Source organism: Chaetura pelagica, unplaced genomic scaffold (assembly GCF_000747805.2).
Source record: "Chaetura pelagica isolate M959 unplaced genomic scaffold, ChaPel_1.0 scaffold117, whole genome shotgun sequence".
Lineage (NCBI taxonomy): Eukaryota > Metazoa > Chordata > Aves > Apodiformes > Apodidae > Chaetura > Chaetura pelagica.
Window position 1 is genome coordinate 7387487 of NW_009954185.1, and position 11815 is coordinate 7399301.

General features: G+C 37.7%; 1 protein-coding gene across 1 annotated transcript in view; it reads left to right on the forward strand.

Moving 5' to 3' along the window:
* Positions 1-214: 214 nt before the first annotated feature.
* TTC38 (tetratricopeptide repeat domain 38) overlaps positions 215-11815 on the forward strand; it is a 15829-nt gene continuing 4228 nt past the window's right edge. Inside the window, exons 1-10 of the mRNA XM_010003021.1 lie at positions 215-238; positions 280-361; positions 720-891; positions 1765-1938; positions 3822-3897; positions 5018-5137; positions 8054-8113; positions 9096-9134; positions 9990-10071; positions 10970-11135. Coding sequence (XP_010001323.1) covers positions 215-238; positions 280-361; positions 720-891; positions 1765-1938; positions 3822-3897; positions 5018-5137; positions 8054-8113; positions 9096-9134; positions 9990-10071; positions 10970-11135 — 995 coding nt within the window. The remainder of the gene's footprint in view (positions 239-279; positions 362-719; positions 892-1764; positions 1939-3821; positions 3898-5017; positions 5138-8053; positions 8114-9095; positions 9135-9989; positions 10072-10969; positions 11136-11815) is intronic.

Genomic DNA, 11815 nt, shown 5'->3' on the forward strand with positions numbered 1-11815 from the left:
GGGGGATGCTTCAGCCAGCGTGTCCCTCCTGCTTGACATGGGAGAATCAACCAGTTGACATCAACCCATAGAAATGCATTGTTCTGCTTGTTCTGCTGGTAGCCACCCTACTTTAAAGGAAACGGTTTGTCCTTTTTCCTGCTGCACTAACACTCTCTGAATGGCAAGTTTGTCTTTTACTCATTTGTCTTGCTTGCTTTTGGATTTTACAAACATGGAGGACAAAAAGAAGCCCCAAGTATTTGGGCTTCCTCAAGCCTCTCTCTCCCTTTCTTACAGTATGCAACCTGGACCAACAATGAGAGCCTGGGAGGTCTTGAGGGGTGTCTGTCCAAGTTGAAAGCAGCAGATCCAAATTTCAGTAAGTAGAGCCTGGAATTCTTTGCATGGGAAGTGCTGGCTAATACCTTGTGCCGTGGTGTTTCCCTGGCTTTGCTTAGGCCAGTGGGAGATGGTGGGCTGTAGAATTCTGTAAAACTTCTTCAGAGTTTAGAGGAGACTGGGATGGTTTTGTGTGGGTTTTTTTTCCCTTTTCATTTCAAGTCTTTGTGAATGGTTATAATGAAAGGCTGTAAAAACTTTAGGCTTCTGAAACCTCCCTTATCACTGTGAATACAAGTCTTGTTTCAAACAGACCAACAACTCGCCCTCATTTTTACATAGGGATGAATTACATGCAGTGCTGTACAGCTCAAGTTGCAATGTGTTCTTTTCCATAGCAATGGGACATGTCATCGCTAATGGTCTGGAGCTGATTGGCACTGGAAGTTCAGTGCGACTCAGTAAAGAGCTGGACAGTGCGATGAGAACGATGATGAGACTTTCAAAATCGCAGCCACTGACTGAGCGGGAGAAGCTCCATGTGTCAGCACTGGACATGTTTGCCAGTGGGTAAGTCCACTCTCATCCCATGTAAAGGACTGTGAAGAGTTTTAGCCATCACAGGTGCAAGCAATACCTGGTAGGAGCGTTGCTTGACGTGAGCAGACACCTAGCAAGGGATCGGGATGAGATGTCAGTGGTTGTTCTTCAGTTTATCTCTCCAAACTGCAAGTGCCACGACTAGTTAGTGAGCAGCACAGTAGGAGGTGAACTCCTCTATTGCTTCATATAAGTAAGCCCTCCAATCTCTCCTAGATCCATCAGTGAAATATATGGTTTAGAACTAGAAAACTAAGTATTTAATTCCAATAACGTCCAATATAACGTAGCAGAGACTTGGCTCCACAGAATATTAGATACAGGAATATATGTGGTGTATGATGAATCTGTGTGCATTGCAGAAATCATGGAGATAATGACTCATGATTTGTTTCAAATAAAGAGAAGAGCATGGATTTACCTCACACACTTCCTAGCCAAGGTACAGAGGAAGTTACTTAAGCCCTGTTACTGTTTGATTACCACTAGAGGAGAGGGAAGATGTCTTTGCACATATGAATTTAGATTAGTTACAGTAGATCTCTGTAAAAAATTGTTCAAGACTGTAGGAGAATCTTTAGATTTTTTGTTCAAGCTTGTTTCCTTTTCCTTGTGTGTTTCTGTGACTTGTGGTAGCACAAGGACATTTCTTTCAAAAGATTTCCCAGAGAGTGCTCAGTGAAGAAAATGTCACTATTACTTTTAAAAAAGACTTAAGAAATTCAAGGGAAAAAAGTCATTTGATGTTAAATTTTCTGTTTTTCAGACTAGCATGCATTTAGACCTAACAGTAGAGGCAAGTATTTGTGCTTTCAGTGATCAAAACCAATTTTTTGTCTATAGCCAGCTTCCAAAAGCTTGTGATCTGTGGGAACAGATTCTGCAGAACCATCCAACTGACCTGCTAGCCCTCAAATTTTCCCAGGACACTTATTTTTACCTGGGATATCAAATACAGATGCGAGATTCTGTTGCCCGGGTTTATCCTTTTTGGACACCTGATAATCCGCTAAGCAGGTGGGTCATTCTTCCTTTGGAAAATTGCTCTTTATCTGGTGTGAATGTGCTTTGTGGGTTTTTTATAAGTTCAGACCCATCTGTTGGCGACAGACTTGTAGACAAAGTCAAGGGCTTAGAAGTGAATCACACCTGAGTACAGCTAGAACAGGTCTCCTGTATCCAAGTTGACACTGTTGTTGAGGGTTTTTCCTTAATTGACTTTCCTTAAGTACATTTTGCTCTCGGATATAGCACATGGTATGTAAAAATCACGTCCTCACTGGGGGCAGTGGCAAAGCTCCTTTGGGCTTTTATGGGTCCAGTATTTTGCTTGGGGCTCACATTGTGGGTGGTGGAGCACATCAGTGGAAGGAAGACAGGAGCTGTAATTTTGAATTCTGAAATGAAATGTTGAGATGATGTACCATAGCAGCAGCAAAGACTGACAGGAAGGCAGAATTTGTACAACATTTCTTCAGTTCATTCCTGAAAGTTACCCAAAGGTAATTCACTGAAGCTACTGATAAATGAATAGTTCTAAAAATATCCCAAGTTAGTTTTTTGTTATTTTTTTTTTAAGACCTATTAAATTATTTGAAGGCTTTTAACTGGGTATAAAAGTGAGCATTGCAACTCAAGACATACTTTTAGAGATCAGTAGGTGATCCACAGCCACCCATAAGTTTCTGACTATTTTATGAATGTTGCTGTGGACTGATGCACTGTATATCTGTATCCAGCACAGTCTTTTCCCCTTTTTTTTCCTTCCACAAACAGTGCAGAGAATACAGACTGAATGCTAAAATAACAAACCTAACTGAGGTTCCCCAGAATCTGACAGCACAGAGGAGTCTCGTTTTTCCAGCTCCAGGTGAGGTGTTACCTCACCTCAGAAAAATCTAAACCCCTTAGTTTTTTAAGTTCGATATGCTGGTTTTGTTTGCTGGGAAGTCAGACAATTTAGCAGTTTTGACTGCATTTTTATATACTTTTCTAGACGCAATGCTACAGAAATGCAGGATGTTGTCCACTTAATTATAAAGCAACAGGAAACGCCCATGTGCCAAGCATTTCTTAAGTATAAAAACCTGGCAAGTACCCTTTGTCTTCAACCTTACAGGCATGTAGAGTTACACGTGAATTGTTACTTTGGCAAAAAAAAAAAGAAAAAAGAAATCTTTTACTCATTTCAGTCCATGAAATAAATCAATTGCAACATACCTCACATGTTTAGTAATTCCTTTGCCTCAGGAGTTTAAAACCAAAGCCCCAACAGGTATTTTGAGAAGCAGAAGCAACCAGTGGTGTTTTGCAGTCTGCAGATATGCAAATATAATAGCAGTTAATTTTTTTTAAAATTACTTCATCAGGTACATGCTTAAGAGTATATATCACATCCCTACTTTTCCTTTATGTTGGGCCTTAATTGGTTAATGGGATAGTTTGTGAGTTTACAATATTGTAACCAGTTTTCAGTAGTCACTTCACCTGGAAGTGCTCTCCTGTAGTTCTGTGGGCACTGGAGGATGTGCAGAAAGCTACACTCATGTGATGCCTTTGAGACTCTCAAGAAATAACTGTGGTGACAGCACTGTCTTGCTTCCAGCCTTCTAATTCTGTGTGTTGTTCTGTGCAGGTCTTAGTTATAGTTTATCCAAATATGTAAATGTCACTTCTCAAAACACTAGTGATGTGCATCTTGTTACTGTTTTTCATGCTGTTGTCTCCAGGCCTTTCAATTCCTGTGAGAACTCTGCTCTGTACTCTGCAGGCATGAACCCTCGTTGAAACTTGCATTGTAGGGGCTGTTTTGTGTCAAAATACTGTTTCTAATGTTCTTCAGTCCTAGATTAAATCTAGTTCTGAATGGATGATGTGCTGTTTTTTCCACTTTTGCTTAGCTACGTGAAAGGCTACTACTCTTTTGGACTCATGGAAACAAACCTTTTCGATCGTGCTGAGGAGCTTGCCCGTGAGGTAAAGGTCCTGTTACTGGTGCTAAAAGGTTGTGGAATTCTTAAACATGGTCTTTGTCTGTGTATGGTGGTTTTGGAAATGCCATGGGCTGCGTCACTCTGTTATCCCAGTTGTTGTTAGTAGAAGTAGCAAAGAGATAAAGCTCAACATGGGAATGCTCACAGTTTCAGAAGAGACTACTGAATTCCCTAGAAAGATTCCCACATCTGTGCCATACCATGGCAGTTTGTATTTCCTTCACTTGTTTATGAGCATGCCTTGTCAGATGGTATCAGAACACCTGTAGAAAATGCATACATTCTCCCACTTGCTGTTTCCCCCATGTATAACTGGCAGTTTACTCCCATTAAAGAGTGTTGGATGGTTTTGATATATTCTGCTCTTGAAAATCCATCTTCTTTGGGTTCCCTCTCCCTTTATTCGCAGATACTTGATTCTTTGTTTATTGGACAATTAACTCTGCAGTGTTTCTGGGGATCAGTATTGGCTGGCCTGTTTCCTTTTTATGAAGGTAGTAATTGTACATTACTTTCTCCAGCCCTCAAAATTATCTCTGCCCTTCAGGAGTCTCAGTTAATTTTTAATGGGGTTTTTTTGCCAAACTTTTGTTACATCAAGTTGCTGAAAGTGACAACAAAGGCTGAATATTAACATTTAACATTTATGAGGTTAATCACTAAACTCCAAAAATGCCAAAACCTTGTAGTTGTTGGAGCAAGAAAGAGGAACTTGCTCAATACTCAGAGCTGGCCATGTTCTTAAAGAAGAAATTCTTACTTGCAAGACACTGTGTCACAGAACATACTGTGCCTGTACATGCAGTTCTTTCATGGTTGATTGATGCATGTCTCTGTAATAAAATTAAAGCCTGCATTTAAAGTGTTTTGCAGGTGTTCAACTCTGTGCAGTAGAAGCTAGGAAGTGAAGTCAACCAGTAAACATTGTCTTCCTTTTCTGTCCAAATCAAACTTCCTGACTGTGGTTAGTTGGAAAAGTACAGGATGTACTTAATGTGTAGCGAGTAAAAAAGTAGTCTCTCTTGTTTGTGTATCAGCAGTGATAAATACTGTTACTTGCAAGTTTGTAAGCTTAATCATGTTTTCATTTTTCTCACTCATAGGCTTTGGCCATAAATCAGACAGATGCATGGTCTGTTCATACTATAGCTCACGTAAACGAAATGAAAGCAGAGGTGAAGAAAGGGCTGGAATTTATGAAGGAAACAGAAAGCAATTGGAAGGTAAACATTCTTGTAGCATCTCTGAATAATCTCCTTTTAGCGCTTCTGTATCTTCTCCAGCCAAGTTATTGATTCCTTTGCATGCAATTTGTTTCTATGTGAAGACATCTTGCAAGCAGTGCAAAGTTACAATAAACCTTCACTTTTGTGCTTTTACTATCCATGCTACCTTGGAAGCAAGAGGCAGGAAAAGATTACATATTAAGAGGGACACACAGTGTGGACCACTTCACGTTGTTGTTACTATGACTGCTGAGAATACAAAAATGGCAGATATGTCAGTAGGTTGGGGTTTGCACAAAACCTGTCCTCAGGCACTTCCTTACTTTAGCTGGGAATATTGTAATAAATACTGCTTTTCAACTAGTGTGTGGTTTGTACACACACACCCCCCCTTGCCCCAGTTTCTTTTTCCTGGCAAAGCTGATTAGGTATTTTACTTCTGATAAAGACATGGCCATTGCAGACAGGTGAAACATCACTGTCATTTAGTGATATGTGATTTATATATATATATATATGGTTTGTTGAGTGGCTTATAAAAGTGACCAGTAACATTTTCACAAGCTTTTTGCTTACACTGAATTGAGTACTGAACGTCAGCTGAGGAACGTGGCTAAACCTCTTCACAAGAACCTAAGATGGTGTGTCAAATGACACAGTCTAATCAAAAGTCTTAGAAGAGGCAAAATATTTGTTTGCTGTGTGAAATGACACAGTCTAATCAAATGTCTTAGAAGAGGCAAAACATTTATTTGCCTCTGGATGGTGAAAGAGTTTTAAAGGTCAACTGTAAAGAAAAGCAAAATTATGCTCATTTCTTTTCTACTGTTTTGAAGTTACTTTATATATCCAACAAATTTGAGGATCTCTTAGAGTCTGTCATATGGTCCTTTGCTGAAAGTGAAGCTCAATTTTGATTTGTGGTGAGACAGCATGTGTTTTCCCAATGATTAAGTGTGTCATATTCAGAGCAGAAGGCAGTGACGTTTGAATTTGTTAGAACCTCTAAGAGTCTGTTTTAGAATGATCTGAACTGGCCATTCCACCTCAGCCATTGAGGAGGGATGGATAACAAGGCTAGAAGGGCTGTTTATTTTGTTTTCTTTTTTTTTTTTTTTTAAGTTAAGCATTCAGATACCAAGCTTGGAAGTGCAGGCAGAAAACCTTGCTTCAGGTTCCTATCTGTCATTTCTCAGAAAGCATCTTGTCCTTCAATACATCATTTTTAATGGAACAGTGATGCAGGGGACTGGTAGTTTGGGTGATGCCTTAAAAACCCCCAGTCACTGACTTTTGGATTAATTTTGAACTCTTTTTAAAAAATAGTTGCATGCCTCTGTCATTTATACTGTTTATCCAAATAAAATGAGGTAATAAAGTGCAAGATCAGTAAGTAGAGTTATCTGATGTTCCTTCATGCATTACATGCAAACGCATAAAAAAAAGCAGGTCTCTTTAAGGGCCTTAATAAAGTTATTTGTATTTTGACTGATGATTTGAAATTTTTACATTTTATTTAACAACCAGGATCATCCACTGCCACAGCATTTGGGCTCCTTCTGTTGCTTTTAATTAATCTTTCTCCTTCCAAGTAAGAGTGGCAAAGTTTTGGTTCAAGTTCTCTTTACAGAGTATTTTTTTGTTTGTTTGTTTCTCAACCTCACCCCCAAAAAAGCAGATATCATTTGTTTCATATGTGTATTTAAGCAAAAAAATCAAAAGGGACAAATTACCTTACCAGAGGCCACCTCTCTGCTAGTGCTGTTTATTATTCAAAAGGCATGTTTTTATCTTGTGAGCTCTTGGACTGAGTTCCCACAGCTTTCTTTTATTTATTTACTTCAGCAACCTGGGAACCTGGGAACTTCTCCTTTAGCAATTTAATCTCATTCAGAACTCAAAATCAGCAGCAGAAAAAGGGTTTTGTTTTAGTCAGTGGGATAGTCCCATGTTCTTGTTTGTATGACATTTGGAATGGTAGTATGGTATCAAAGTTGATATCATCAGGTCTATGCCAAACACTTGACTTCAGTTGCTCAGTTTTGGTTTATGATTTACTATTAAAAGAAGTAAAGGTTACCAGAACACTTTATCTTAGCACCATAAAGCTCTGACATTCAGGGGGAACCCTTGTGCTTCCTGAAAGTGTTACAGTTGTCAGCATGAGAATGAAGATGTTTTTTCCACTTGTGACAACATTAAATGCAGCAATGGGAGGAGCGGGATGAACCTTTCTGGTATTTTAATATTCACCAAGGGATAATGAGATTATATTCCTGTTTGTCTATTCTCAGTGCACTCACAAAAGTGAACTGCAATGACATTGTCTTCAAGTGCAGGCTAGGGGAGAACATTTGAAGTTCTGGTGCCAGCCAAAAAAGACAGTGCAAAGTTGGTACAGTCCAGCAAATATATATCTCATCTGATGAACTGCCAGTATGTTTGGTATCTAGTGCAGCTTCTGTAGTCCATAGTAAAATGTATGTTTAAGAAGTGATTCCTGTCTGAGCTGGATGTCCAGATGGGTGGGATGAATGGCCCTCATAAGGTGGATATCTTTCTATGTATCCAGGTTACTTTTGATAAGATGCCTACATTTTAGATAAGACAAATCTTACTTTTCTTACAGATGAGAGTATTTTTTCCTAAGGGGGAAAAAAAAAAAAAAAAGAAAAAGGCATCCCATTGAAATCCTTCTCTGGAAGGAGGGAAATCTTGGTTTTGAGGTTGAGTAGCTGCAAGGAACAAACATATCCAATGAGAAGGTACCCTCACCAGCTGATTTAAAGTTCTTGTCTCTACTGTCTCATTAAGTACTCAGTTCTGCTGAAGAAGGCAGCAGAAATCTGATTAGATATGTTTAAATGGGAAGTTATTTTGTAAATAATATTTTATCTTCTTTTTTTTTTCCAGAACAGTGATATGCTTTCTTGCCATAATTACTGGCACTGGGCTTTATACTTTATCGAAAAGGTATGAGATATTTTAATATAGGTGTTTCATGGTCTTTCATCTAATGCTATTTTAAAAGCAGACATAATAGTTATAGATTTTTTTCAGCTATTTTTAAAGGGATATATTTATAAAATAGCACAATACCATTTTTACAAGCTAATCCTTTATTACAATTATTTTGAGAAGTTTTAATTTCATGGGTCAAAATTCCAAGGTCTTTGTTAGAATGTTGAAAAATTGTTGTGAGATTACAGCACCTCTGAAGTATCACTAATTACACTTGGCTCAGCTATTTGATAGAAAGATGAACTTGGCTCTAATACTAATTTGCTGGCCCAAAATTTCCTGACTACAAGAAAGAGTCAGTCAGCTTTAAATTTGGTTACCGAAGTTGTTAATTATTAATATTACTTATTCTTACTATTGAAACACTTCAAAAATTTTTATAATTTTACCGAACCTGTCAGGCTGCAATGCAGAATTTCCTTGGACTTAATAATGCTTTAGCAATTGTGGGGTTCAGTTCAGTAGGGAGACAAACATGACATCATTGAGAAGGCTGTGTTCTTGAAAACAGAGCAACTCGCTTGTGTTCAGTATCATTAACATAGAAGGAGCATAATTCTCAATAGGAATCTAGTGACTTGTTTATTTTGCCACCTTCTCTCTTTACAACTTTTTTATAGCCTGCTTAAAATTATTTTTTAATAATGAGAGGTAATGCCTTGTCTTTCTCCCTCATGTGTAACTTATACCTGTAATGGTACCTACTATTAAATGAGACCTAAACATACTGATTATTTGGCCTAATAAATCCTGCTTTATCTTAGGTTTCATTCTTTCTTTCAATGCTTCAAGGTTTCTTCAGTTCGTTTGGCTCAAGTCATGAGGCAGTTGTGAAGCAACATTATGACATCTGTTAATTGCTATTGCTTACTACCAGTCACCTTTGGTTGCTTTATCTGAATGTTAATAGTGGTGTCCTTGTTTGCTTTTACAGGGTGAATATGAGGCTGCCTTGACAATTTATGACAATCATGTGAGTAGGGGCCTTTTTTTCTTTACTGAGAGCATGCTTAAGACCTTGATACGTCTTCTTCCCTCTGTATCAGATTGAAACTTATTACAGTGTGCCATATACGTGTGGATATGCATATTATTTACATATGTTGTTAGCTTTTTAGGGAGACTGTTTTTAACTTGTAAAATGCCCAAAAGAATTATGTGTTACACAGTTGAAGTGTTTCTTACACTTGTGCTTGAAAAAGCTACAGTGGCACTGTTGGTACTGTTTTCTTTTCTGTCCCTGTCTCTATCATGCCATAGAGGTCTAAAAGCCCATGAAAAAAAGCTTTTTAAAAGGATGTAATTTTGCTATCAGTTCAACTTACTTTTATGAATAACTGATTTTGCTGCTAAGTCAACAGAAACATGTCTTTTCATTCCTAGTGAAACTATTATACTTCTTGACTGGATTTCGAAACAATTTTAATAAATCAGCAATATCCAATTAGACAGGATAATATATCTTTGTAAGGATTATAAATATAATGCAAGCATTTAAGAAAGCTGCTGGACGAACTCCTATCTATTAACCTTGGAAAGGTTAAGTAACATTTATGGCACTAATTTGGAAGAAAATCAAATACCTTGGTGACTCCATGCTTACTGAGTTTAACTTGATAACAGGAACAACAGCACAAGTGAAGCAATATAAGCATTTGCCATTGTAAAGTGCTGTATTCAAGAAAGCTGCAATTAGGTGTATTGCAAAACAGGTATTTTTTAATTAATAAGATAAAATTAATTCTGTAGTGTGAACATAAGTTGGATTATCTGAGTAAGTTCCCACTAGCAGATCAGTTGGGCAGCTTATGAATACCTGTGATTACAGATCGCTCCCCGGTGTCAGTCAAGTGGAAGCATGCTGGATATAGTAGATAACTGTTCAATGCTCTACAGGCTTCATCTGGAAGGTAGGATATCCACCTGCTATTCTTTTCTAAGCTGTAAGGGGAACAGTTTTTGCCTTTCATGTTGGAGAAGTATTTAAAGATACACAGCAAGCTTGGTCAGTCTCATGGAAGAAATTGGCTGCAGAGGAAAATTCTGCTCTCGAGAAAAGCATCAATGTGAAATTCTTAATAATGTGCATAAACTTTATTCTTCCCAATAACTTTTTTTTTTTTTCCCCCCATACCAGTCTGATACGTCCTTCAGCTCTAGCTATCATGTTTCTTTTTTGACAAATTCACTTCTGTTGTCCATGGAGATCTGAGGCTGGACAATAAAGAACATTGAAGCCTCTAAAAAGCTGCAAGAGCTTCCTTGAAGTGAATTTCAAGTTAGATACCTAACTTTCTCTTTTGATACTGATTGAAATAGCTAGTACATGTATATCAGCCTCTGACTTTTGTGTGCTCTCCTAAGTAAGTGGCATTTCTCCTGAACTTTTTAAAGCTAGTGTTGGTAGACTAGAGTTCATGAACAAGTGGGATTGTTGTTTTCACAGTATTTTGTTGAAACACTAACAATGTATTTGGTTTGTTTATGAAATCCATCTTATCACTGTGTATAATTTGATTGAGGTGGTGTTTTGTGAACATTACCTTCAAGACATGAGTGATCTCATAATGAAGACAGAACCTCACATAGTGCAATTTAGAATAGTGGTTATAAATTACACACAGTCAGTAACCTCTTGCCCAGATATGCTAGGCTGCGGCTGAGCATTACTCAATACATTTTGCCACATCAGCAAAATGTCTTCTTTATTTACTAGGAAGGCTGTTTATTCTGGGTGACTGAAAATACATTGCAAAGTCATGCTTTTGCATATGGTATTTCTGTTGAGAAAATATTTTTTACTCTTAGGTGTAAAGCTTGGAGACAGGTGGAATAATGTTCTCAAGCTTACAAAGAAGCACACCAAAGATCATGTTCTTCTGTTCAATGATGTACACATCTTGATGTCCTCACTTGGAGCCAAAGACCACAGAACGACTGATGAGCTTTTAACAACTCTTCAGGAACTTGCCAAGTAAGCAAGTTACTTGCAATACTGTCATTCAATAAATATTTTGATCTCCCAGCTTCAGAGTGATAATGTCTCTGGCCTGCCAAAGCACTACAGCATGCTGTCCTCTGATTTAGTGTGTCCTTGCAACATGTCTGTTTTTAGTAGGCCAATCTCCAGTTGGTCCATCCCAATAATTAGTTATTTTTTGAGTTAACGTCTAGAGGGACTTCTGATCTTGTTAAACAGAAATGCTTGAGGTTATGGACATGAACTGAAGATTTGCTGTCTGTTTTCCTTTCAGTGGGTTCACCCTAAGCTATGGGTACATTAGATAAAGTATTTCACCTGAACATAGTAAGGGCATTCTCCAGTATATGTCAGCTATTTGTGATTGTTCTTTCTTGCTCTGATTTAAAAGGCTCTTTAATAATAGAGCATTAGTTGGTAGTGATATTCTGATAGCCACAGATTGATGTGTTGTGAAGTAGTGCTGCAGGAAACTGAACATAAAGTTCTGCTGCAGTAATTCTTACTTGAATATTAGTCTTATTTGTCTAAAGTAGGAAATTGGAATATATTTTATAGAAATATAGAAATATATGCAAGCATATATATATATATATATATATATATATACACAAAAAAAACACAAAAAAAAAAACACAAAAAAACACGAGATAAAAAGACCTCTACAGATAAGC